General features: G+C 56.5%; 2 protein-coding genes across 14 annotated transcripts in view; one reads left to right on the forward strand and one right to left on the reverse strand.

Moving 5' to 3' along the window:
• Positions 1 to 18,486, forward strand: part of SIPA1L3 (signal induced proliferation associated 1 like 3) — a 312,831-nt gene extending 294,345 nt beyond the window's left edge. The window contains exon 22 of the mRNA XM_034944253.3: positions 16,857 to 18,486. Coding sequence (XP_034800144.2) covers positions 16,857 to 16,970 — 114 coding nt within the window. The 3' untranslated portion in view covers positions 16,971 to 18,486. The remainder of the gene's footprint in view (positions 1 to 16,856) is intronic.
• On the reverse strand, positions 1,446 to 20,560 carry DPF1 (double PHD fingers 1). Of its 13 annotated transcripts, none has more exons than XM_034944259.1 (12): positions 20,409 to 20,559; positions 13,010 to 13,170; positions 12,819 to 12,926; positions 9,352 to 9,479; positions 8,994 to 9,083; positions 8,219 to 8,297; positions 7,881 to 8,012; positions 6,774 to 6,824; positions 6,561 to 6,680; positions 4,082 to 4,194; positions 2,722 to 2,803; positions 1,446 to 2,575 (listed from the first exon to the last, which is right to left on the reverse strand). In XM_034944259.1, exons 1-12 carry the CDS (start codon positions 20,549 to 20,551, stop codon positions 2,505 to 2,507), a joined length of 1,278 nt encoding a protein of 425 aa, XP_034800150.1. In that variant the 5' UTR covers positions 20,552 to 20,559; the 3' UTR covers positions 1,446 to 2,504. The 13 variants fall into 13 exon arrangements, with proteins under 13 accessions (XP_034800150.1, XP_034800147.1, XP_034800162.1 ...); XM_034944256.1 differs by having other exon boundaries at positions 2,722 to 2,833; XM_034944271.3 differs by having other exon boundaries at positions 2,722 to 2,833; positions 13,010 to 13,165; positions 20,409 to 20,514.
• Between the last annotated feature and the right edge of the window lie 2,782 nt (positions 20,561 to 23,342).

The raw sequence follows: 23,342 nt of genomic DNA on the forward strand, positions 1-23,342 counted from the left end.
TGATTCAGACCCTGCCCCCTCCAAAAAATGTCTTTTTCCAAAAGGCGTGGGGCTGGCATCCGGAGGAGCAGGACCAGCCATTCCCACGTCTCCTAAAAATTCTGGAGTTCTCCAGACACCCTCCCTGTCTCCGCCCTCCTCCTCCTCGAGGCCCCGTCCTCAACCCGCACTGCCCTCCCCCCGCCACCGGGCGAAGGGGGCGGGAAGCCTGGGAACAGGCTGTTCTCACATCCTCTCCTGGCGCCGGAGCCACGCCAGCTGCTTCCAGCACCCCACAACTCGCGCGCACGCCAGCCCCTGGTCGCGCCCAAACTGTGCTTTGAGGCCCGGCCCTTCCCTTCGTGTCCCAGTTTCCAGCTTCCTCTGCCCGTCTCGGACATCCCTGTCTCTCCTCCCCAATCTTTCTGGGTCCCTCATACCTCCGGCTCTCTCTGCAGATTGTTCTGCTGTTCCCCTAAAGTCTGTTTCCTTCTCTCCCCTGCCGCCCGCGTCTCTCCCCATCTCTGCCTGTTGTCCTGGGACTTTGCCTGTCCCTGATCCCAAGTCTCTCTCTCTCCACCCGCAATGTGGCTCCCTCTCACTCTTCCCTCTCCTGATCGATGTTACCTCCTTCTCTGCCTCCCCTCCTGGAGGACCTCTCCCTAAATCTGCTGCTGCTCTTCCCCAATCACCGTCCTCCTTCTCCTCCTCCCGTCTCTCCCAGCATGTCAGCTATTTTTTATTACTGTTATTCCCTCTCTCCCATTAAACCTCCTTCTCACCCCTGCTCCCTTCCTCTCTCCTGGTCCTTCCTCCTGTCTCTGTCCCTTCTGCACCCTCTTGCTCTTTTTTCTGATTCTCTCAATAACTGTGTGACTGTCCTCGTCTCTTTCTCTCTCCTGATCTGTGTCCTAGTTCCCTCACTCCTCACTCCCGCCCCCCACCCGTCGCCCACATCTCAGTCTCTCTCCCAGTGCCCGTGTCTAGATACCCTCCTGCCCTCCCTTAGCGCCTCTCTTTCCACCTGATCCCCACCGCTGATTTGCCCCATATCCAGGACACGGAGCCCCCTGGAGATGTCTGGGTCTGGGATGACACCTCCTGACACCCTCGTTCCCCACCCCAGCCTCAGGAGGGGCCAACCCACCGTCCTCTTCCCAGCCCTTCCCTTCCCCCGGCCCGGCTCCCGCCTCCCTCCCGGCTGCACCCGCTGCAGCTGCAGCAGCCCGTTGCCAGGGCAACCACAGCTGGCTGGGCGGGAGCCCCTCCACCCCATCCCCCTTCTCCTCCTTTCTGGCAAAGCAGGGCGGAGCTGGGACAAAGCCGGGGAGAGGCAGGGTGCAGGCAGGGGAAGAAGGAGGTGGATGGAGGTAGGGGCTGGCTGGTCGCCTCACCCCCAACAAGGCCCGTCGACCCCCGGTCCTCCTTCTTGGTGATGCCCCAAACCAGACGGGAGAACGAGGCAGTCGTGGGCAGAGGGGTCAGGCCCAGTTTAATACACAGAACAAGTTAATTCACAGCAGAGGCAGGCAATAGAGGAGACTCGGTGACAAGTGAGGGGGCACTCCTGGATTGGGGGACATCCCCCCCAAAACCCACCACCTCCCCCACCTGCAGTCTCAGTTTCCCTTTTTTAAAACCCGAACAACAAACACACACAACCACAAGAAACAACCACGCCCCCTCACTCCCCCAAAATGGCCAGCGAGGGGGGCGGGGGCCGCCAGGCCTGGCGGGGCGGGAGGAGGGAGGGAAAAGGAGTCCGTGGCGGAGTCTGTGCTTCTCATTCCAGCAGGCGCTGGGCGGGGGCCCACCCGGCCCCACCACCGCCACCCACCAGCCACGGCAGGCACGGGGCGGGCACAGGCTGGGGCGGTCGGGGAGGGGCAGGAACAGAGTTCAAAACCAAGGTTCACATCATGCAGTATCCACCGTGGGCACCGGGAGGGGCGGGTGGACACCATGCCCACCGCCCTGGGCACAAGAGGGGAAGGCGCCCACCTTGGGTGGGGCGCGGGACGGCTGCAGCTCCAGAAATTGGGGTTGGGGCGCCCGGCGGGGGGCCGGCAGAGGCGGGTGCCCGGTGGACACTCTCAGCAGCGCCCCTCCACCCAGCCAGGCCTTGGAGGACTCTTTGTATATATTAACTTCTTTTCTTTTCTTCTTTTTTTTTTTTTAAAACTTTTTGTCTTTTTCTTTAGAAAAAGGCTCTGTCCATGCCCCTGGCTGGCACCCACCACCCCCCATGCCCGCCCAGAGGCGGGGTATGGCTTTGAGGGGAGAAGCCCCTGGTGTCCATTTGCCAAGGGACAGAGAGGGAGGGAGGGAGGGAGAGGCCCTGGCCGGGCCCACCCACCCACAGGGCAGACATTCCACTTGCACAGAGGGGAGGGGGTGGCCCAGCCCCCTCTCGGCTTCCCCCTCTCCCCCTCCCCCTGCGGGACGTTCAGGGTTGGGGAGAATTGAGGAGCTCGGAGAGGCAGGTAGGCGAGCACCACCCCAGAGTCGCGGCGAGCCGAGCCGGCCTAGGTGAGGGTGATGTAAGCAGAAGCCTTTTCCTTCAGGTGCCGGAGACAGAGGTGACAGCTCCAGCTCCCTGCGGGGGCGGCCGAAGCTGAAGTCAGGCCCGGGTCCGGGAGGGCTGCCCCAGCCCCTTCCCACCCCGAGGACACACAGTCTTCCACAACCAGGAGATGGCGTTCCCACCCACCCGCCCCATGGGGTGCCCACCTCTCCTCTCACCTTCCGGGGGCTCCGCCATGGGGGGACTCAGGCAGTACATGTGGTAACCCCGATCGCAGTCATCACAAAACAGCAGCTGGTCCTGGGGGGTGAGACCCGCCCAGCTGGCACCCTGGGGGCACGGGCACCAGAAACGGGGGTGGGGGGCTGGGGCAGGGGCTAGGTCAAGGGGGCTGGGGGAGGTGAGGCCTTCCGAGAAAGGTTCTGAGAAGGTCTTTGCAGCAGGAAATGTGTGCGCTGTGTAACACTGCTTAGCCAAACACATATCCCTCAGGACAGTCCCTTTGCGATTTATAGTGGGGGTTTTATAAGGCTCTGTGGAAGGCTTATTATTATTATTATTTTATATTTTTAGAGACAGGGTCCTACCCTGTTGCCCAGGCTGGAAGTGCAGTGGTGTAGTCACAGCTCACTGCAGCCTCACACTCCTGGGGGCTCAAGTGATTCTCCTGCCTCAGTCTCCTGAGCTGGGACTACAGGTGTGCGCCACCATGCACGACTTTTTTTTTTTTTTTTTTTTTTTTTTAAGAGACGGGAGTCTCACTATGTTGCCCAGGCTGGTCTAGAACTCCTGGGCTCAAAATTCCTCAGCCTCCCAAAGTGCTGGGATTACACAGGTGGGCCACCGCTCCCGGTCTGTGGGAAGTTTAAATGACACCAAGATGATCTGATAGCAGCTCTGCCAGAAACGGTCATGGCTTTTGTTTTGTTTTTTTTTTTTTTTTTGAGATGGAATCTCGCTCTGTCACCCAGGCTGGAGTGTGCAGTGGCGCCATCTCGGCTCACTGCAATCTCCACCTCCTAGGCTCAAGCCATTCTCCTGCCTCAGCCTCCCGAGTAGCTGGGATTACAGGCACCCAGCTAATTTCTGTATTTTTGTAGAGATGGGGTTTCACCACGTTGGCCAGGCTGGTCTCAAACTCCTGATCTCAGGTGGTCCACCCACCTCAGCCTCCCAGAGTGCTGGGATTCCAGGCGTGAGCCACCGCGCTCCGCCTGTGGAAGGCTTTAAACAACCCTAAGATGATCTGATACCAGCTCTGCCAGCAGTGGTCGTGGCTTTAAATCTCAGCTCTGCCATTTCCCTAGCTGGCTGACCCTGGGCAGGTCTCTTTCTGAGCTCAGTTTCTTCCCTGTGAAGTGGAAACAAGACCACCTGCTTCAGAGGGTGGTTGGGAGGATCCAGAGAGATGAAGAGGAAAAAGGGCCATGTTCGATTTATGGACACCGGCATAATGATAACACAGGGGACTGGTGTTCACCAGGGAGGGCTCAGGCACAGGCTTTAGGCTTAAGGGGCAGAGGTGGACGTGCCAGGCGGGGTGGGCAGCAGGGCACGCGGGGGGCGGGCGGCACTCACGTCGTTCTCGGAGGTTCCGCACAGGCTGCAGGATTTGCACTCGATGCACTGCCAGCGGTAGGTCCGCACGGCTGCCGTCATGTTCACCGTGAATTGTAAACACGAGGGGTGTCCTGGGGGCCAAGGGGCAGGGGTGCAGTTAGGAGGTCACCGTGCCCCTGGTGGGCACTGACCGCCAGGGGAGCCATAGCTCAGCCCCTACCCCTGGCTCATGACGCCAGGATGAGCTGTCGGGATCCACAGCCTGACCCCACACCTGCCCAGCAACCACGTGGCCAGCAGCAGTCCCCCGGCCACCACAGTCTCCTACCACAACCACCATGGCAACCACACTCTGCTCCCCAGAACGCCATGGCAACCGCATTCCATTACCCACAGTGCTGTGCCAACCACTTTCTACCACCCACAACACTGTGGCAACCACATTCTGTTAACCACCGTGCTGAGACAGCCACATTCCATTACCCGCAGCAGAACGGCCAGGGGTCCTGTTAACCACAGCAACGTGGCAACCACACTCTCCCAGCCACAATGCCATGGCAACCACCTTCCACAACGCGGTCCCCACACCTCGGTTTCATGCAACTGAAGTCCATTCCACTTGGTGCCCCAGCAACAAAACTGTTACTCACATCACAGCACTGTGCAGCACCAGGCTTAGTCATTCCACAGCCCCGCTGCAGAGACACCCGCAGCCGCTACCTGCAGCCACGACCCATGGCGCCCGCCCCCTGCAACCACGGCCCCGGTGCCATCACAACTACATTCCATTATACTGAGTTGCCATGACAACCATATTTCACTACCCATGATGCCATGACAACCACAATTCATGACCTACTGTGCTGAGGCAACCAGAGTCTATATTGCCCACAAGCCCACCACGGGAAACCACATTCTGTTAACCACAACTCTACGGCGAGCTCATCCTGCTACCGGTGCCCAGGTGGTGGCGTCCGTCACTCACACTGCACAGCCCACTACCTGCCATGCCTTGGCCCCTGTCTCTTGCTACTCCTTTTGTCTTGTTTTGGTTTTTGAAACAAGGTCTCACTCTGTTGCCCAGGCTGCAGCATAGTGGCACCATCACAGCGCACTCTGCAGCCTTGACCTCCCAGGCTCCAGCGATCCTCCCACCTCAGCCTCCCGAGTAGCTGGGACTAATGGGGTGCGAAACTATGCCCAGCTTTTTTTTTTTTTTTTTTTTGAGACGGAGTCTTGCTCTGACACCCAGGGTGGAGTGCAGTGGTGCAATCTTGGCTCATGGCAACCTCTGAGCCCCGGGTTCAAGCGATTCTCCTGCCTCAGCCTCCGGAGTAGCTGGGACTACAGGCACGCACCACCACACCCAGCTAAATTTTGTATTTTTAGTAGAGATGGGGTTTCACCATGTTGGCCAGGATGGTCTCGATCTCTTGACCTCATGATCTGCTCGCCCCAGCCTCCCAAAGTGCTGGGATTACAGATGTGAGCCACATCACCCGGCCTGGCCTATTTTTTTTTTAATAGATGGGCTCTCATTATGTTGCCCTGGCTAGTCAAAAACTCCCAGATTCAAGGGGCTGGGTGCTGCGGTGGCTCACGCCTGTAATCCCAGCACTTTGGGAGGCCAAGGCAGGCAGATCACCTGAGGTCAGGAGTTCGAGACCAGCCTGGCCAACATGGTGAAACCCCCGTCTCTACTAAAAATATTAAAAATTAGCCAGGCATGGTGGCGGGTGCCTGTAATCCTAGCTACTCGGGAGGCTGAGGCACAAGAATCACTTGAACCCAGGAGGCGGGGGTTGCAGTGAGCCAAGATCATGCCAATGCACTCCAGCCTGGGTGACAGAGGGAGACTCTGTCTCAAAAAACAAAACAAAAACCTTCTGGGCTCAAGCGAGCCTCCCACTTCAGCCTCCCGAGTAGCTGGGGCTAATGGGGTGCAACACCATGCCCAGCTAACTTTTTTTATATATAGATGGGATCTCACTATGTTGCCCAGGCTGGTCTCAAACTCCTGGGCTCAAGGGAGCCTCCGGCCTCAGCCTCCTGAGTTGCTGGGATTACAGGTGCGCAACAACACACCTGGATAATTTTTAAATTTTTTGTAGAGATGGGGGTCTTTCTATGTTGCTCAGGCTGGTCTCAAATTCCTGACCTCAAGTGATCCTCCCACCTCTGCCTCCCAAAGTGCTGGGATTATAGGCGTGAGCCACCGCACCTGGCCTCTCACTACTCTTGATGCCATGCTAAGCACAGGCAGCTACCCACAGTGCCATGAGAGCCACATCCCATTATCCCTGAAGCCTCACTGATCCGACCCAATTCCCACAATCCTCAGCAGTTGCATCAGCCTCGCTAGCTCTGGTTATCCACAGTATCCCCTACATGCTCGGGGTCCCCTCGGTCCTCACCGCCTTGCCTCCCTCCCTCCAGGTCTGCACTCCTGAATGTCCTCTGCACCCGGCCCCCAGAAACCTCAGGTGGGGAGCATCACCTGATCGCCCACAGTCTGCACAGGAGATGAGGTCCTCGGGACACCCCGTCTTCTTGGAGCCCCCCAGACAGAAGTCACAGTAGCCGTTGGGGATGACAGTGCCGTCGGGCGCCTTCTTGGCTGCAAGACAGCAGACAGGCATTGGCACGGGGCAGGCAAGGGCACCCCGCAAAGGTGGCTGCAGACTTTAGGAGCAGAAGGAGGCATCCGTACCTGTGTGTTTCCTTTGTGCCTCAGGGACCCAGGCCAATTCTTTGTAAAACTCTGGGGTAGGGGGGACAGAGAGAGGGACTCTCACCACAGGCAAGGCTCCACCCTGCCCCCAGCCTCAGCCCCAAGGATGGACCTCTTAGTCCAGGCGTGGGGAGCTGGGAAGAGTGAGTAGCTACCCCAAGCTGTGGGGAGAGGCGAAAACAGTTCTCATCGGGACTCCCAACTCTGCCTTTTTAAATTTTTTTTTCAATTAAAAATAAAGGCAGGGTCTTGGTATGTTGCCCAGGCTGGTCTCCAACTCTTGGCCTCCAGTGATCCTCCCACCTCGGCCACTGCCACAAAGTGGTGGGATTATAAGCGTGAGCCACTGCACCCAGCCAGGATTCCCAACTCCTTGAGACAACTGACATGTCCTCTTTATTGGGTCAAAACTTGGTAGACAGCTTGAGGAAGGGCTCCCTGCCTCCCTTCTCACATACATGTCTCCCAGCCAGCCACTCCCAACTGCACCCTCAGTAATTTGTATCTAACAAATTCAGCGAGTACCCCAGCCAAGATCTGGTATGGAAACAGACACTCAGAAGAAAAACTCCGAACACTGAGGTGCCTGGGTGTGTAGTGGCCAGGGGTGAAGACACTCAGCCTCTGCCTCTGAGAGATAGGTGGGAAGACAGTGTCTCCCTGCTGCCTCTCCCAAACCCTCCTCCCCTCCCCCATCCTTCAGCTGTCAGAATTGGCATGGGATTGGCAAGGGCGGAAGCCAAGGGCTCCCAGGCCACAGACCCTGCCCCTTGACCAAAGCTTAGCAGAGAAAGGAGAAAGGGAAGGCAGGGCAGGAGGGGAGCCATCTATCACCCCCCCTCCCCAAGCTCTAATTGAAACAATAAATCAGACCCAGAAATATTACGCCCGGCCAGGAGCGAAGGAGCGATGGTTGGTTGCCATGGCAACCCCAGAGCCAGCATCCCCATGGTCGGTGGGGGGAGGGAACGGCTGAGCTGGAGATTTTCCAGAAATGTCTAATGCCCCCCCACCCCCACCCCCAGCTGGGCTCCTCTTCCCCACTCCCAGGGCCCCTCGCCACCCCCACCTGGCCTGCCAGCTCACGTTTATGGTTGTTTTTCCGGTGGAAGGGCAGGGCGTGGCGTTCGGCGTTCTCCTCCCCCTCCTCCTCGGCCAGGTGGGTGTGGGTGTAGTGGTAGCTGAGCCCCGGCCGGTTCTTATACCGTTTCCCACAGACTGGGGAGCGAGCGAGCCAGGAGGGCCTGTCAGCCCCTCCGGGCCCCTGCCGCCTCCACCCTGGCCTCCAGGATCACACCTCCCCCCTCAGCCAGAGACCTGAGCAGCCTCCCAACCCGGGTCTGGAACAGGAGGGAGAGGGCCACGAGGTGGGGAGTCTCTGGGCCCCCCTCTCTCTGCCTTTCCCCCTCTTCAGAAGGACTCACTATCACAGACATACGGCTTGTCTCGGTCCTCCAGGGAAGCGGTGTCCTGGCGTTTCCGGAGACCCCCGATGCCATATGCCTGTGGGGAGAGTCAGGAGTGAGGGGTCAAGAAAGTGAGAAAACAGGCCAGGCGTGGTGGCTCACACCTGTAATCCCAGCACTTTGGGAGGCCGAGGCAGGCGGATCATGAGGTCAAGAGATCGAGACCACCTTGGCCAACATGGTGAAGCCCCGTCTCTACTAAAAATAGAAAAATTAGCTGGGCATGGTGGCGCATGCCTGTAGTCCCAGCTACTCGGGAGGCTGAGGCAGGAGAATCGCTTGAACCCGGGAGGCGGAGGTTGCAGTGAGCGGATATTGCGCCACTGCACTCTAGCCTATGACAGAGCGAGACTCCGTCTCAAAAAAAAGAATAAAAAGAAAAAAGAAAGTGAGAAAACAGTGTCTTTTGCAAATTCAAATTGCAGCTGTACAAATGTCCTAGCTGTGGGGCCTTGAACCTCTCCAAGGTTCAGCTTCTTCCTCTGTGGCACGGGGATGAAGGTAGCTCTAACCCACTGCATAATCTCTGCTTTGCAAATGGCTTAATACAGATGAGCCTCAGTTTCCTCATCTGTAAAATGGGTATAAAATCCCCCACCCCTGCAGGCCGCTCTGGGGATTCAATGAGGTCAGACTGAGGTCAGACTGTGGCAGGGGCGGACCACTGCACCTGCTCCACGAATGAGACCTGTCATTGAGGGGAGCGGGGAAGAGGAGAAGCTTGGGGTGATACCTTTCCTTTGGCCCTGTTCTTCCTCCTGGGAATGTCATCCTCCAAGTCTTCCACCTCGAGATCATGCGGAAACTCCAGCAACTGCTGTTTCTGGGCAATAGAGAAAGGAGACGGGTCAAGAAAGTAGGGGCCACTGACCTGCTTTTGAGGGGCTCTGGGCAAAGGTGGAGACTGGGGGTGAGAGTGTAAGTCAGGAGTTCTTCCAAATAGAGATGAAGTCTGGGAGGATGGTGACTGGGATGCCCAACAGCCAGAAGAAACCGGGGGGGTTTCAGAGCAGGAACGTGAGGGCCCGGGCTGGTGGCAGGCAGGGGTGAGAGGAAGCCATGCAGCGGGGGTCCCCCAGAGGTGGGCCTACCTGACAGTCCATAATGGTCTCCTCCTCCTTCAGCTCAATCTTCTTCTCCCCCGTCTCTGCACACAGTAGAGCCTCGAGGACCGGCCCTTCCGGGAGGCCACCCTCCTTCTTCAGGGGTGCTTCACAGTCTGGGGACAGGGCCATGGGGGGGTCAGATGGGGAAGTTGACCCCGGAGGACTCCTCAAACTATGCAGGTGGGGGGACCATGCTCTTTGCAGGGGGGAAGAGGCTTTCCCACACTCGGCTGGCAGCAGAGGCAAGGATTTAACCACATGCCCTAGGAGGGAGGCCCAGACTCCGGGGAGACCCAGTCACGCCCTCAGATGCCCTGGGATGCACAGCAGGAGACACGGTCAGAACTTTGGATACACCAGAAAGCCTCAGAAAAAGACACAGTTAGGCCATCAGGCACACCCAGACCTACTCAGGGAAGACACAGCGACTCTCAAACATACCCAGACAAATATGGACAGATCCAGACACTCGCAGAGGAGACACAGGGACACCCGCAGGGGACATCCAGACAGATCGTCTGAGACAGATGCGGAAAGGAAGAGGCCCAGCCATGCTGTCTTTTTTCTTTTTTTTGAGACAGGTTCTCGCTCTGTCACCCAGGTTGGAGTGCAGTGGCGCAATCTCAGCTCACTGCGACTCCCAGGCTCAAGTGATCCTCCCACCTCAGCCTCCTGAGTAGCTGGGACTACAGGCAGAGTAGCTGGCACGCTACCACACTGGGCTAATTTTTGTATTTTTGGTAGAGATGGGGTTTCACCGTGTTAATCAGGCTGGTCTCAAACTCCTGAGTTCAAGCGATCCTCTGCCTTGGCCTCCCAAAGTGCTGGAATTACAGGCATAAGCCACACTCTCAGATATAGCCTAGAGACTCAAAGAGGTATAGCCAGATCCTTGGAGACACCCAGACACAGGGAGGAGACATAGCCGGACCCATGGGTACACTCAGAAATGCTCAGAGACAATTAGCTGGCCAGGCGCAGTGGCTCACACCTGTAATCCCAGCACTTTAGGAGGCTGAGGCGGGTGGATCACTTCAGGTCAGGAGTTTGAGACCAGCCTGGCCAACATGGTAAAACCTCATCTCTACTTAAAAAAAAAAATACAAAAATTAGCCGGGTGTAGGGGCACATGCCTGTAATCCCAGCTACTCAGGAGGTTGAGGCAGAGAATCACTTGAACCCAGGATGCGGAGGTTGCAGTGAGCCGAGATCGTGCCACTGCACTCCAAACTGTGTGAAAAAAAAAAGAAAGGAAGAAGGAAGGAAGGAGGGAAAGAAAAGAAAAAGAAAGAGAGAGAAAGAAAAAGAAAGAAAGAAGGAAAGAAAGAAAGAAAGAAAGAAAGAAAGAAAGAAAGAAAGAAAGGAAGGAAGGAAGGAAAGAAAAGAAAAAGAGAGAGAGAGAAAGAAAGAGAAAGAAAGAAAGAAAAAAAGAGAAAGAAAGAGGCCGGGTGCGGTGGCTCACACCTGTAATCCCAGCACTTTGGGAGGCCGAGGCGGGCGGATCACGAGGTCAGGAGATCGAGACCATCCTGGCTAACAAGGTGAAACCCCGTCTCTACTAAAAATACAAAAAATTAGCTGGGCGTAGTGGCAGGCGCCTGTAGTCCCAATTACTCGGGAGGCTGAGGCAGGAGAATGGCGTGAACCAAGGAGGCGGAGCTTGCAGTGAGATCGCGCCACTGCACTCCAGCCTGGGCGACAGAGCAAGACTCCGTCTCAAAAAAAAAAAAAGAAAAAGAAAAAAGAAAAAAAGAAAGAAACAATTAGCCCTCCAGATACACCTAGACCCTGGGGAAGACACAGCCAGATGAGATGCTTGGACACATAGCGGGGAGATACCGACATACTCAGGGAGAATCACTCAGCTAGATACACACAAACACACACAGGAGACAGACAGGAAGAGACACAGCCGGGTGGGCACTGCCACGCTCCTGGGTACACACAGACCCTCGGACTCAGGAAGAGAAACTGACCCCGAGGATCCCAATATTCCTAAACACATTCAAGGGTAAGTCCAGATCCTCTGATGGACTGGCACACACGTGCAGAAATACACCTGATACGCCAGACACCATCAGGAAGATTCTCCCAGACACTCCGAGGCACCCACACACCCACAGAAAGAGACGGCCGCACCGCCTAACACACCCAGACACACTCAGGAGGAGCCGGACACCCTGACAGACCAGACATACACAAGACACAAGCCTTCTAAGACACTTGGAGACACCTGGGAAGATACACCTGAGAGAGGAAAGAGCTCCAACCAGACACTGAGACATCCAGACGCCCTTGGGGAGATACAGAGGCAGACACCCTCAGGCACCCACAGAAAAAAATACAGGCAGATGGCCGGGCATGGTGGCTCAAGCCTGTAATCCCAGCACTCTGGGAGGCCAAGGCAGGTGGATCACCTGAGGTCAGGAGTTCGAGACCAGCCTGGCCAACATGGTGAAACCCCGTCTCTACTAAAAATACAAAAAAATTAGCTGGGCATGTCAGTGTGCATCTGTAATCCCAGCTACTCAGGAGGCTGAGACAGGAGAATCGCTTGAACCCACTAGGCGGAGGTTGCAGTGAGCTGAGATTGCGCCACTGTACTCCAGCCTGGGTGACAGAGCCAGACTCCATCTCAAAAAAAAAAAAAAAATACAGGCAGACTGATCCATCCCAGCTCCCAGGGGAAGGGACACAGTCAGAAACTCCATACACCCACACACACCTAACAGATATCACTATGCCCTCCAATACCACTGGGACCCTTGGTGGGGCATGGTGGCTCACGCCTATAATCCCTGCACTTTGGAGGGCTGAGACAGGAGGATCCCTTGAGCTCAGGAGTTCAAGACCAGACTGGGCAACATAGTAACACCCTGCCTCTATTTAAAAAACAACAGGCCAGGCGCGGTGGCTCACACCTGTAATCCCAGCACTTTGGGAGGCCGAGGTGGCCAGATCACCTGAGGTCAGGAGTTCCAGACCAGCCTGACCAACATGGTGAAACCCCGTTTCTACTAAAAATACAAAATCAGCCGGGCATGGTGGCGCATGCCTGTAATCCCAGCTACTCGGAAGGCTGAGGCAGAATCGCTTGAACCTGCTAGGCGGAAGTTGCGGGTTCAAGGTTCAACTCCCCGCTAGGTGGAGGTTGGGAGATCACGCCATTGCACTCCAGCCTGGGTGAAACTCTGTCTCAAAAATAAATAAATAAATAAATAAATAAATAACAACAACTGGGCACCTGGGCCCATGTAGGAGGAGATGCAGTCGCCACTCAGTGACTCAGAGAAACTGTGGAATCTCTGGGAAACACCCGGGACGCACATGGGCAGACAGACACACAGCCAGCCGGGCAGACACTTGCTAGAAGGCGATAAAGGTGATGGACGAGTGCTAGGACACACAGCAGGCGCTGGGACACCGATGGGGGCCCCAGCGGCTGCACCCACCGATCTTGTACTCGCAGGGCCTGAGTCTGGGGTCCTCCAGGATGTTGAGTCTCCGTTTCTTCCTCCAACAGCGGGCGGGGTACGTGTAAATCTGTCCCGGGGCCAAACCTGGAGAGAGAGGGGGGTGAGAGGGCGGCGGCGGTGGGGCGGCCTGGCCCCGCCCCGCCCTGCGCCAGCCCTCCCGGCGGTACCCGGCCCGCGGTGGGTCTTCTCCATCCAGATGTAGCAGTTGTTCTGGGCCACGCCGGTCTGCGAGTCGAGGAAGGGCAGTCGCAGGCTGCGCTCGGCGCACAGGCGCGCGTTGTAACTGCGGCAGTGCTCGATGGCCTCGCGGTAGAAGTCCTCGCCTAGGCTAGAGGGGCGGCGAACGGGCGGGCGGCTGTCAGCAAGGGCAGGCGCACAGGGTCGCCCAGCACCCCTCCCCCGGCTGCCGGGCCGCCCAGGCTCGGGAGGGGTGGGCCGACCCCTCCAGCCTCACCTCTCCCCTCCTCCCACTCCGGGACCCAGGCTGGGGGAAGGGGACAGGGCCCAGGGGCCCCCAAACTGGGACTCAAACAGGCCCCCAGCTCATGAGTAGAAACACGATACAGAAACAAACAAAAACACACCGGGACGTATCCCTACCTGAACACATGCAGACACACAACACAAATCACACACAGTCACACGGGATTCACACACAAAGAGAGACAAATCCCAATACTCACAAAGGAGAAACAGACAAACCTCACACACGTGCACACATAAATATCTACTGAAAAAGACAAATATCCCAAGTTCCATAGTGTGGAGACAAATCACACAAATAACCATGCACAAAGACACATCACATATCCACAGACACACACCAGAAACACATCACCCACACAAAGACACACAACATGGAAACATCACACCACACACACATACACCCCCTCATGCATCCAAAGACACACGCATGTCAAAAGACAGGAACTACAGAAACCACTTGCCCCCCATGCACTTACCCACGTATCCAAAGACACAACACAAACCACACACACAATATCCAGACACACAACACAAAGAAATCACACAGATTCACACAGGTACACACACACATTTACAAAGATGCACGATGCGGAACCAGTATCTAAAATATCACACATCCACACAGACACACACACATATAAAACACAGAAACAGCCAAATCCACCCATAGTCACACAAAAATTTACACACAAATACACGCAGCCCTACATACCCAAAAACACAGAACACAAGACAAATGACATATAGTTCCAAAGGACACGGACACACACTGGGAGACCCAAATATCCAAAGATATCTAGTGCAGAATAAAAGGAAACAGACACATGTCCACACACCTATCCCCCAAAAATTCTTAAAAAAACCAGAACACAAATAAGTGATACACACACACACTCCACATCCCAAGACAAAGGTAGTGTGGACTTCACTCCAGTTGCCAAGGCCCCCGCACCCCCGGGTCATTTCAGTCTCTCCCAGACCCGAGGGTTGCAGGGAAGGGATGATGTCTCCCTTCCCCAAAAAGAATCTGGAGGCCCCCCACGCCCTCCACCCCGCCAGGGAGTGGTGCATCCGACACCATTCTTGTCAGAGACCCACAGTCACACACTCTTGCACCCCCGCGCAGCCCCGCACTCGGTGACAGCCCCCCAGACACCCCTTCGGCCCCACCCCCGGTCGCCACACACACACAGGCCCGCGTAGACCCGCCCGCGCTTCCTCTCCGCCTCCCGCCGGCCCGCACCACCTCAGGGGGCCAGGGATGACAGTGGCCATCTTGCTCCCCGGGTCCTGCCCCCAGCAGGTCCCCGCCGGGTCGGTCCTCCCAGCGGTCGGGCGGGCGCTGAGGCCGCCCATCCATTCATTCCCGGGGGGCGGGAGCACGAGGGCCACGGCCAATCGCGGCGACGGGGCGGGCCCGCCCGGGCCATGCTGGGAGTGGTAGTCCCAGGCCAGGGGGCCCCCGGGACCCCGCGGGGACGGGACGGCGCGGAGGAGGGGCCCGGGGCACGCACCGTCACTCACCCGCCCTCACTCGTCCACATATCCTGCTCTCGCGTGCACACAACCACATGCACACCTGGACTCGCACACGCCCACGCATGGCAGTTTACACACACATTCACGCGGATACTCACAGCCTCCCACACACTCCTACTCACACACCTTCGCACGGACTCACACAGCCACACGCACATACACTGCAATACTAAGAGACGCAGAGACACCTCCCAGGTGCCCACACAGACTTCTCACCAACATGCTTCCAGCAGACACCCCCTCACCGCCCCCCACCCAAGTCCCTCCTGGCTCCAGAGACCCCACCCGGGGCTGTCTCTCCCAGCAGCCACGCTCACGGTCACCCCGCCCTGCTCAACGCCTTCTGCAGGCCTGACAGCAGCAGTGCAGGTTAGAAACAGTAGTCACACCTCCAGGGTTCAAATCCTAGCTCTGCCACTTGGTGGCCATGTGACCTTGGCAAATGACTTAACCTTTCTGGGCCTCAGTTTCCTCATCTGTAAAAAGAGGATGATGCCTCACTGGAGTGTTGTGAGGATTAAATGAGTAAATATAGGTAAAGCATTTTAAGAGGTGACTGGCAGGCCAGGTGCAGTGGCTCACACCTGTAATCCCGGCACTTTGGGAGGCCCAGGCAGGTGGATCACCTGAGGTCAGGAGTTGGAGACCAGCCTGGCCAACAGTCTCTACTAAAAATACAAAAATTAGCCGGGCGTGGTGGTGCATGCCTGTACTCCCAGCTATTTGGGAGGCTGAGGCAGGAGAATCACTTGAGCCCAGGAGGCCGAGGTTGCACTGAGTTGACATTGCGCCACTGCACTCCAGCCTGAGCGACAGGGCAAGACTCCGCCTCAAAAGAAAAAAAAAAAAGGTACCTAGCAGGTAGTATTTGCTCAATAAATCCATTTATTCCACAAAGGAGCTGATATATACTTTACTAAGATGTCAATGGTAATACCTAAATGCTATCAGAAAGAATAATGCGGGCCAGGCGCAGTGGCTTATGCCTGTAATCCTAGCACTTTGGGAGGCGGAGGCAGGTGGATCACCTGAGGTTGGGAGTTCGAGACCAGCCTGGCCAACATGGTAGTAGTCTCTACTAAAAATACAAAATTAGCCGGGCATGGTGGCGCATGCCTATACTCCCCTACTCAGGAGGCTGAGGCAGGAGAATCACTTGAACTCAGGAGGTGGAGGTTGCAGTGAGCTGAGATCGTGCCATTGCACTCCAGCCTGGGCAACAAGAGTGAGACTCCCTCTCAAAAATAAATAAATAATAAGAAAGAAAGAATAATGCGGCCAGGTGCGATGGCTCCAGTCTGCAATCCCAGTACTTCGGGAAGCCTAGATGAGAGCACTGCTTGAGCCCAGGAGTTTGAGACCAACCTGGGCAACATATCCAGACCCCTGTGTCTACAAAAAAAAAAATTAAAATTAGCTGGGCATGATGGCGCAGCAGTGTAGTCCCAGCTACTTGCAAGGCTAAAGTGGGAGGATAGCTTGAACCTGGGAGGCTGAGGCTGCAGGGAGCTGTGGTCTCACCACTGCACTCCAGCCTGGGTGGCAGAGCGAGACTCTGTCTCTAAAAGCAAACAAACAAACAAACAAAAAACTAAGTAAGCAGGGCGCCGTGACTCATGCCTGTAATCCCAGCAATCTGGGAGGCTGAGATGAGAGGACCGCTTGAGCTCAGGAGAACAGCCTGGGCAACATAGCGAGACCTGGTCTCTACTAAAAAAAAAATAAATAGCTGGGCATGGTGGCACATGCCTATGGTCCCAGCTACTCAGGAGGCTGAGTCAGGAGGATTGGTTGAACCCAGGAGATCGAAGCTGCAGTGAGCTATGATCACACCACTACACTCCAGCCTGGACAACTGAGCAAGACCCTGTCTCCAAAAAAAAAAAAAAAAAATAGATGCTCAGTAGATATTTGTTGAATGAGTAAATGCACCCATCATGTGCTGGGCACAGTTCACCCCGTGATGCTTTTATTATCTGCATTTTCCAGGTGAGGAATCTGAGGCACAGGAAGGTGACCTCACATGCCCGCATGCCCTGGCGGCTCTTTGAAGGTAAGACTGAAGGAAGGAGGCAGGCACCCCTGACGGCCCTCCCCAAGTAGTCCTGACCTCCTTCTCTCTCCCACTGTCACCCACACTGACTCCACCCGAAGAGATCCCCAGGGAGTGAGCAGACCCACTGAGTCACAAACTGACCCAGTCTCTCTGCAACACCACCACCCCATCCCTCCTCCCGTCTCACCCCTCCTCCCCCTTTCCCCTTCCCACCCCTTCTCCCCCTTTCCCCTTCCCCTCTTCCACCCCGACCCCTGTAGAGCCAGCATTCAAATTTGGGCGGCTGCTGTAATTAACACGCCCACAAACGCCCTCATCCACCAGGGGGCGCCCCAGCCGACAGAAGTGGCCCGCTAGCCTTCACCATTTTCGTCACTTGAAATCCCCCCAAGAGATCCAGTCAAGGCCTCCTACACTCACGGTCACTTCTACACACACACACACACACACACACACACACACACACACACACACACACCCCTCTAGTCTTAGACCCTTTCCACAAACTCGCCCAAGCCAGGTAAGGTCTTGGCCGGCCCCTCTCCTGGAACAGGAGGAGGTGGGTCTCTGATTCACATATGGCCTGGAGTGGTGACACGGGGATTAAGTGAGGGGCACTGACACCCCTACGATCACTCTGGCCTCCAGGGCCCTATAGTGGCCACCTCACACCTTGCCCACGGTGAGCTGTGACCCCACCTTCCTCTCTCACCTCCCATTAGCTCACAGGTCCCGTAACACACCCTCTTACACTTGATTCCCACACCGCTAGCCTCAGACACGCAGACTCACTCCTGCCCCACCCCAAACTCTCATGTCGATCTGATTAAGAGAAGGCTGAGTGTAGACACTCTGAGTGCAGACCTTCCTAACAGTCCTCCTCTACCAGCAGAATTTCTATTTTTCTTTCTTTTCTTTTTTCTTTTCTTTTCTTCTTTTATTTCTCTTCCTTCCTTCCTTCCTTCCTTTCTTTCTTTTCTTCTCTTTCTTTCCTCTTTCTCTTTTTCTCTTTTTTTTTTTTTTTGGACAGCGTCTCACTCGATGGCCCAGGCTGGAGTGCCATGGCATGAACACAGCTCGCTGCAGCCTCCACCTCCTAGGCTCAAGCGATCCTCCCACCTCAAACCCCCAAGTAGCTGGGACTACAGGCCTGCGCCACCGCACCCGGCTAATTTTTGTATTTTTGTAAAAACAGGGTGTCCCTATGTTGGCCAGACTAGTCTCAAACTCCTAAGCTCAAGTGATCTGCCCACCCTGCCCTCCCAAAGTGCTGAGATTACAGGCATAAGCCACCATGCCCGGCCCACCAGCAGGATATCTACCCACAGACGCAGGCTGACACTTGCAGCGGGCTCTCCTTTCTTTCCTTCTGCCCTAACCACCTGCACACACCACTCCCACACACTCTCCTACACACTTGAACTCCCAGTCCTCTCCCTGGCCCAAACAATCCTCCTGCCCCATCCCCCAGTGCCCTGTGTGGGAGCTGGCCCACAGTAGAAATCAATTTCATAAATCAATATTGATACTACTAATAATAATCACTACATTTGGTCAGTGTCAGTCTCTGTGCTAACTGCTTTACAAAGATGGCCTTAGCCCCGCGACAGTCCCATCGGGTGGTAAGGGCTGTTAGAAGCCCCCATACACAGATGGCAAAACTGAGGCTCACGGCAGGGAACATTCGTGGCTCAAGCTGGTTTTGGAACTCAGGCAGTCGGAACTTCCGAGGGCGGCACCCTGCAGCTCCTTCTCCCCAGGGGATTTGACTCACATTCTTTCAGGAGCCAGGGAGTCCCCACCTTCACCCCCACAGAGACCTTTTGGAAGGGGAGGGCACAGAGGGGTAGGGCCCTCCCAGTCCAGGCTTACTGTAGCTGGGCCCCTGCTCACGGCTGTAGCACACCTCCTCCCAGGGGTCTGGGCCAGGGTCAGGGTGAGGGGCCCCATCGCCTGTAGATCCACCAACCTGCACAAGAGCCCCGTTCCCAGCCATTTTGCGGATGTCCCCTCACAGGAGAGACAGCTGTCTGTGTGTGCCACTTAGGGTGAGAGGGCAGCAGAGGGGTGTCACCATCATACACCACCTCACACGGACCCGAGCCCCACACACCCGCTCCCGGCACCCTGCTCACGACGAAGCCACACGTGTAGGCGCTTGCCTCTAAGTCCCTGCCCCCCTTCCTCTCCCAACTCCCACCCTCCACCTCCCACCCCCATTCCCGCCAGAAACCAGAAGCAACTGGCGGCCTCTGGTCCAGCCAGCAGGCGCATCCCTTCTCGTGGGTGGGGTGGGGGGGCGCTCCCTCTCTCCCTCTCTCCCCCCACCCCCCACCCCCGCCCCCAGCCCTCGATGTTCAAGGTCAAGGCAGCCAGCGCACGGGGTTGGGGGAAGGGTGGGGGAGGTCGCCCCGGCCCCTTTGTGCGACGCCGCGGGCGCTCGCCCTCCGCCTCCTCCACCAGGCCCGGGAGGAGGGGGAGGGGAGCGCCTCGCTCGCCTGCGGGGAGGGAGGGCGGGAGCGGCCGAGTGCCTGTCACTTGGAGCCCGCTGTCACCGCCTGGGAACGGGGGGTGGGGAGCGCTGGGACCCGGAGTCCGGGATCCCGAAGAGGAAGCAAGAGCGAGATGGAGAGGGGGAAGGGGAGGGGTGGAGAGCACGAGGGATGGCAAGGAGAGGAGAGGGTCAGGAGGGGCCAGGCTCGGACCCAGGCTTCCGGATTCCCAGCCACCGGGCCCGGGAAGAGGCGAACGCTCGGAGGGCCGCGGCCAGGGAGAAAGGGAGGGAATCCCCGGAGACCGAGGGCGCTCCCGGCACCCCCTCCTGGGCAGCCGGTCCCCAAAGGGATCAGAGATGCTCCCGTTTGATGTGTATGCGCGGGGAGAGGGAGGGATGCCGCGGTCCAGACTGACGGCGGGTTCGGGGCTTCTAGTTCCCGGGATCCCGGGAGGAAAAAGGGGAGGCAGCGGGGATGGAACTGGGGACCCCCGACGTCTCAGCTCCCACCCTGCGGCCGCGAGGGCCGGGGTCCTCAGAGAAAGAAGGGGAAAGAGAGAAAGGCGCTTTGATGAGCGGAGAGCGGGTGATGGAAACCCTGGAGACCGAGGTCCGGACTTAGGTGTTCGAGCTTTCAGCCCCGGCCGGGGCAGGCCCGGCACCTCCGGAGACCCTGAGGGAGAGATGGAGGAGAGGGAAACCCCTACCCCCACTCTGGGTGGGGAAACGGCCTCCGCCACCCCAAGCCCGCGCCGCATTCCTTCACTGACAGCGACAAAGAAGAGGCGCCCCCGCGACCCTGGAGGGGCTCCCGCCCCCAACCCCAGGGGGCGACAGGGGGTAGGGGCCCCCGGGGCAAGGGTTCGCGCTGGGGGCCCCCATTCAACTACGGTCCGCGCGCTGCGTCCCCCTCCTCAGCCCCAGGGCGGGCGGGGGAAGGGCTCCTGGTGGGGGGGTCTGGACAGGGGGCGGGGACGGCAGGGACACTCACGACTTGAGCGGGTTCTGAATGGCGGTGGCCATGGCCCGCTCGGCTGGGCCGCCTCCGGCCCGGGGCGCCGCTGCCGCCGCGCGCGGGCCCAGCCCGGCCTGCGCCGCCCGCTCTGCCGCCCAGCGCGCTACGATTTCATTCATTCTTGGGGCTGCGGCGCGAGCGGAGCGGGGCGGGCCGGGGGCGGGGCTCAGCCAATCCCCGCGCCTCCCAGCGCACGACGGGACGTGGAGTCTAGGGGCGCGCGGCGGCGCCCGAGGGCGCCCCTGCCCGGACTACACGTCCCAGGGGGCGTCAGGAGGACCGCGCTCCCATTGGCTGCTGGGGATACAGGGAGGGGCGGGTCTCCCCCCAGAGCATCTTTCCTCCCTCCCTGGGAGTGCTCGGTCTCCAACTCGGGATCTCCACCCTCCAGGCACCGCGGGCGCGGAAGCAGGTGGTCCCTAGCTTCTAGATGTCCCCAGGGTATGTGGATGACCCTAGGGTCTGTCGTGTATTCTTGTCTAGGCCTATTTGGGTGTCTCTTCTATGTCGGACAGCCTGTGAACAAGCGCAGGGGTTAATCAGTGCCTTTGTTCATTTACTGAGTGCCTGCTGTGTTCCAGGAACTCTTCTAGGCACTGGGGATACAGCAATGACCAAAACAAAGTTGCCGCTCTCAAGGAGCTGACATTCTAGTGGAGAAAGACAGATAATAAGAAAATAAATAGATAAAATCATTTCAGACAGTGAAAGGTGCTATAAAGAAAAGAAAATGGGGCCAGTCGTGGTTGCTCATCACTTTGGGAGGCCTGTAATCCCATCACTTTGGGAGGCCAAGGCAGGTGGATCATCTGAGCTTAGGAGTTCAAGACCAACATGGGCAACATGGCGAAACCCCGTCTCTACCCAAAATACAAAAAATTAGCTGGGTGTGGTGGTGCATGCCTGTAGTCCCAGCTACTCAGGAAGCTGAGGTGGGAGGATCACTTGAGCCTGGGAGGCAGAGATTGCAGTGAGCCGAGATTGTACCACTGCATTCCAGCCTGGGTGACAGAGCGAGACCCTGTCTCAAAAAAAAGAGAGAGAGAAAGAAAGAAAGAAAAAGAAAAAGAGAAGAGTCCAGGCACACACTTATAATCCCAGCACTTTGGGAGCCTGAGGCAGGAGGATTGCTTGAGCCCCATAGCACAAGACCAGCCTGGGCAACATAGTGAGATCCCATCTCTGCAAAAAGTTTTAAAATTATCTGGGTGTGGTGATGCATGTCTGGAGTCTCAGCTACTCAGGAGGCTGAGGCAAGAAGATCACTTGAGCCTGAAAGTTGGAGGCAGTAGTGAGCTCCAGCCTGGACAACAGAGAGAGTCTCCGTCAAAAGTAAGAAAGCAAGCAAGCAAGCAAGAGAAAGAAAGAAAAAGAAAGAAAAGAAGAAAATAAAATAGATTCAGCAGAACACAGATTCCAGAAAGAAAAAAGAAGCAAATAAAAAATAATTTTAAAAAAAGAAAACAGATTGATTTGAAGGAGTGAAGAAGTGGCTTCTCTGAAGAGATGACATTTGAGCTAAGGTCTAGAAGTTGCCAGCATGCACTAAGAAGCATGTCTAGGCACAGGATCACCAAGTGCAAATGCCCTGGGCTGGGAACAAGTGTGGCATGTTCAAAGATCAGGAAGCAATTGAGTGTGACTGGAGCAGAGTGAGCAGGGGGAGACAGCCTGGGGAGAGAGCAAGGACCCGGCTCATGTAGTACCTTGTAGGTCATTATAAAGAAAATGGATTTTGTTCTAAGTGCAATCAATCATCCTGAACTCTCCTTCTCCTCTTCTTTTTCGCACACACACCCCAAGCCCATCGGCAAATCCTGTTGTCTCTATATTCAAAACATATCCAGATTCCACCCACTCTCTGCACTTCATGGCCTGCACCCCAGTCCTGTCCATCATTGTCTGCTGCCTGGACTATGGTAGCAGCTTCATCACTGGGCTCCTGCCCCTCAAGTCTGCCCTCCCCACACAGCCAGAGCAGGCTATCTGAAGCATATCTCTGTGCTGAGCACAGTGGCTCATGCCTGTAATCCCAACACTTTGGGAGGCCAAGGTGGGTGGATCACTTGAGGTCAGGAGTTTGAGACCAGCCTGGCCAACATGGTGAAACCCCATCTCTACTAAAAATACAAAAATTAGCCAGCTGTGGTGGTGCATGCCTGTAATCCCAGCTACTCGGAAGGCTGAGGCAGGAGAATCGCTTGAACCTGAGAGACAGAGGTTGCAGTGAGCCAAGATCGCACTGCTGCACTCCAGCCTGGGCAAAAGAGAGATTCCATCTCAACTAATAATAATAATGATTAATTAATTAAGCATATATCTGCATCCAACCACTCTCTGGCTCAAACCTCCAGTGGCTTCTTTCATAATTTGAATAAAATGCAAAGCCCTCGCTACGCCCTCCTCCATCCCTCCTCAACCCTCATCACATTTCTGGCCTCTTTCACCTCCTTCCTTCCCTTGGCTAACTTCACTCCAGCCCCACTAGCTTCCTCCCTATTTCTGGAACATTCCAATCCCACTCCAGCCACAGGACCTTTGCACATCTGCCTAGAGTGCTCCTCCCACAGACACCTGCCTCACTCCATCCCGCACTTCATTCAGGTCTCTGGTTAAATGCCACCTCCTCAGACACAACCCTAGCTAAAATTGCAGCCCCTGGCCTCCTGCCTCAGCCTCCCAAAGTGCTGGGGTTACAGGTGCGAGCCACAACACCCAGCCAAAATTATGAATAAATAAATGTATTGGCCAGGTGCAGTTTGCTCATGTTTGTAATCCTAGCACTTTGGGAGCCCGAGGCGGGTGGATCACCTGAAGTTAAGAGTTAGGGACCAACTGGCCAACACAGTGAAACCCCAGCTCTACTAAAAATACAAAAATAAGCCAGGTGTGGTGGCACGTGCCTGTAAT

Source organism: Pan paniscus, chromosome 20 (assembly GCF_029289425.2).
Source record: "Pan paniscus chromosome 20, NHGRI_mPanPan1-v2.0_pri, whole genome shotgun sequence".
In the NCBI taxonomy this organism is placed as follows: domain Eukaryota; kingdom Metazoa; phylum Chordata; class Mammalia; order Primates; family Hominidae; genus Pan; species Pan paniscus.

Excerpts from the sequence above, each read along its gene's own strand:
- DPF1 (XM_034944256.1), bottom strand. The coding sequence starts at position 20,551 with ATGAATGAAATCGTAGCGCGCTGGGCGGCAGAGCGGGCGGCGCAGGCC. Across the intron at positions 9,480-12,818 it reads GCCCTGCGAGTACAAGATCG|ACTGTGAAGCACCCCTGAAG; the intron begins GTGGGTGCAGCC and ends CCCTGTCCCCAG. Across the intron at positions 8,298-8,993 it reads AGAACAGGGCCAAAGGAAAG|GCATATGGCATCGGGGGTCT; the intron begins GTATCACCCCAA and ends CTCTCCCCACAG.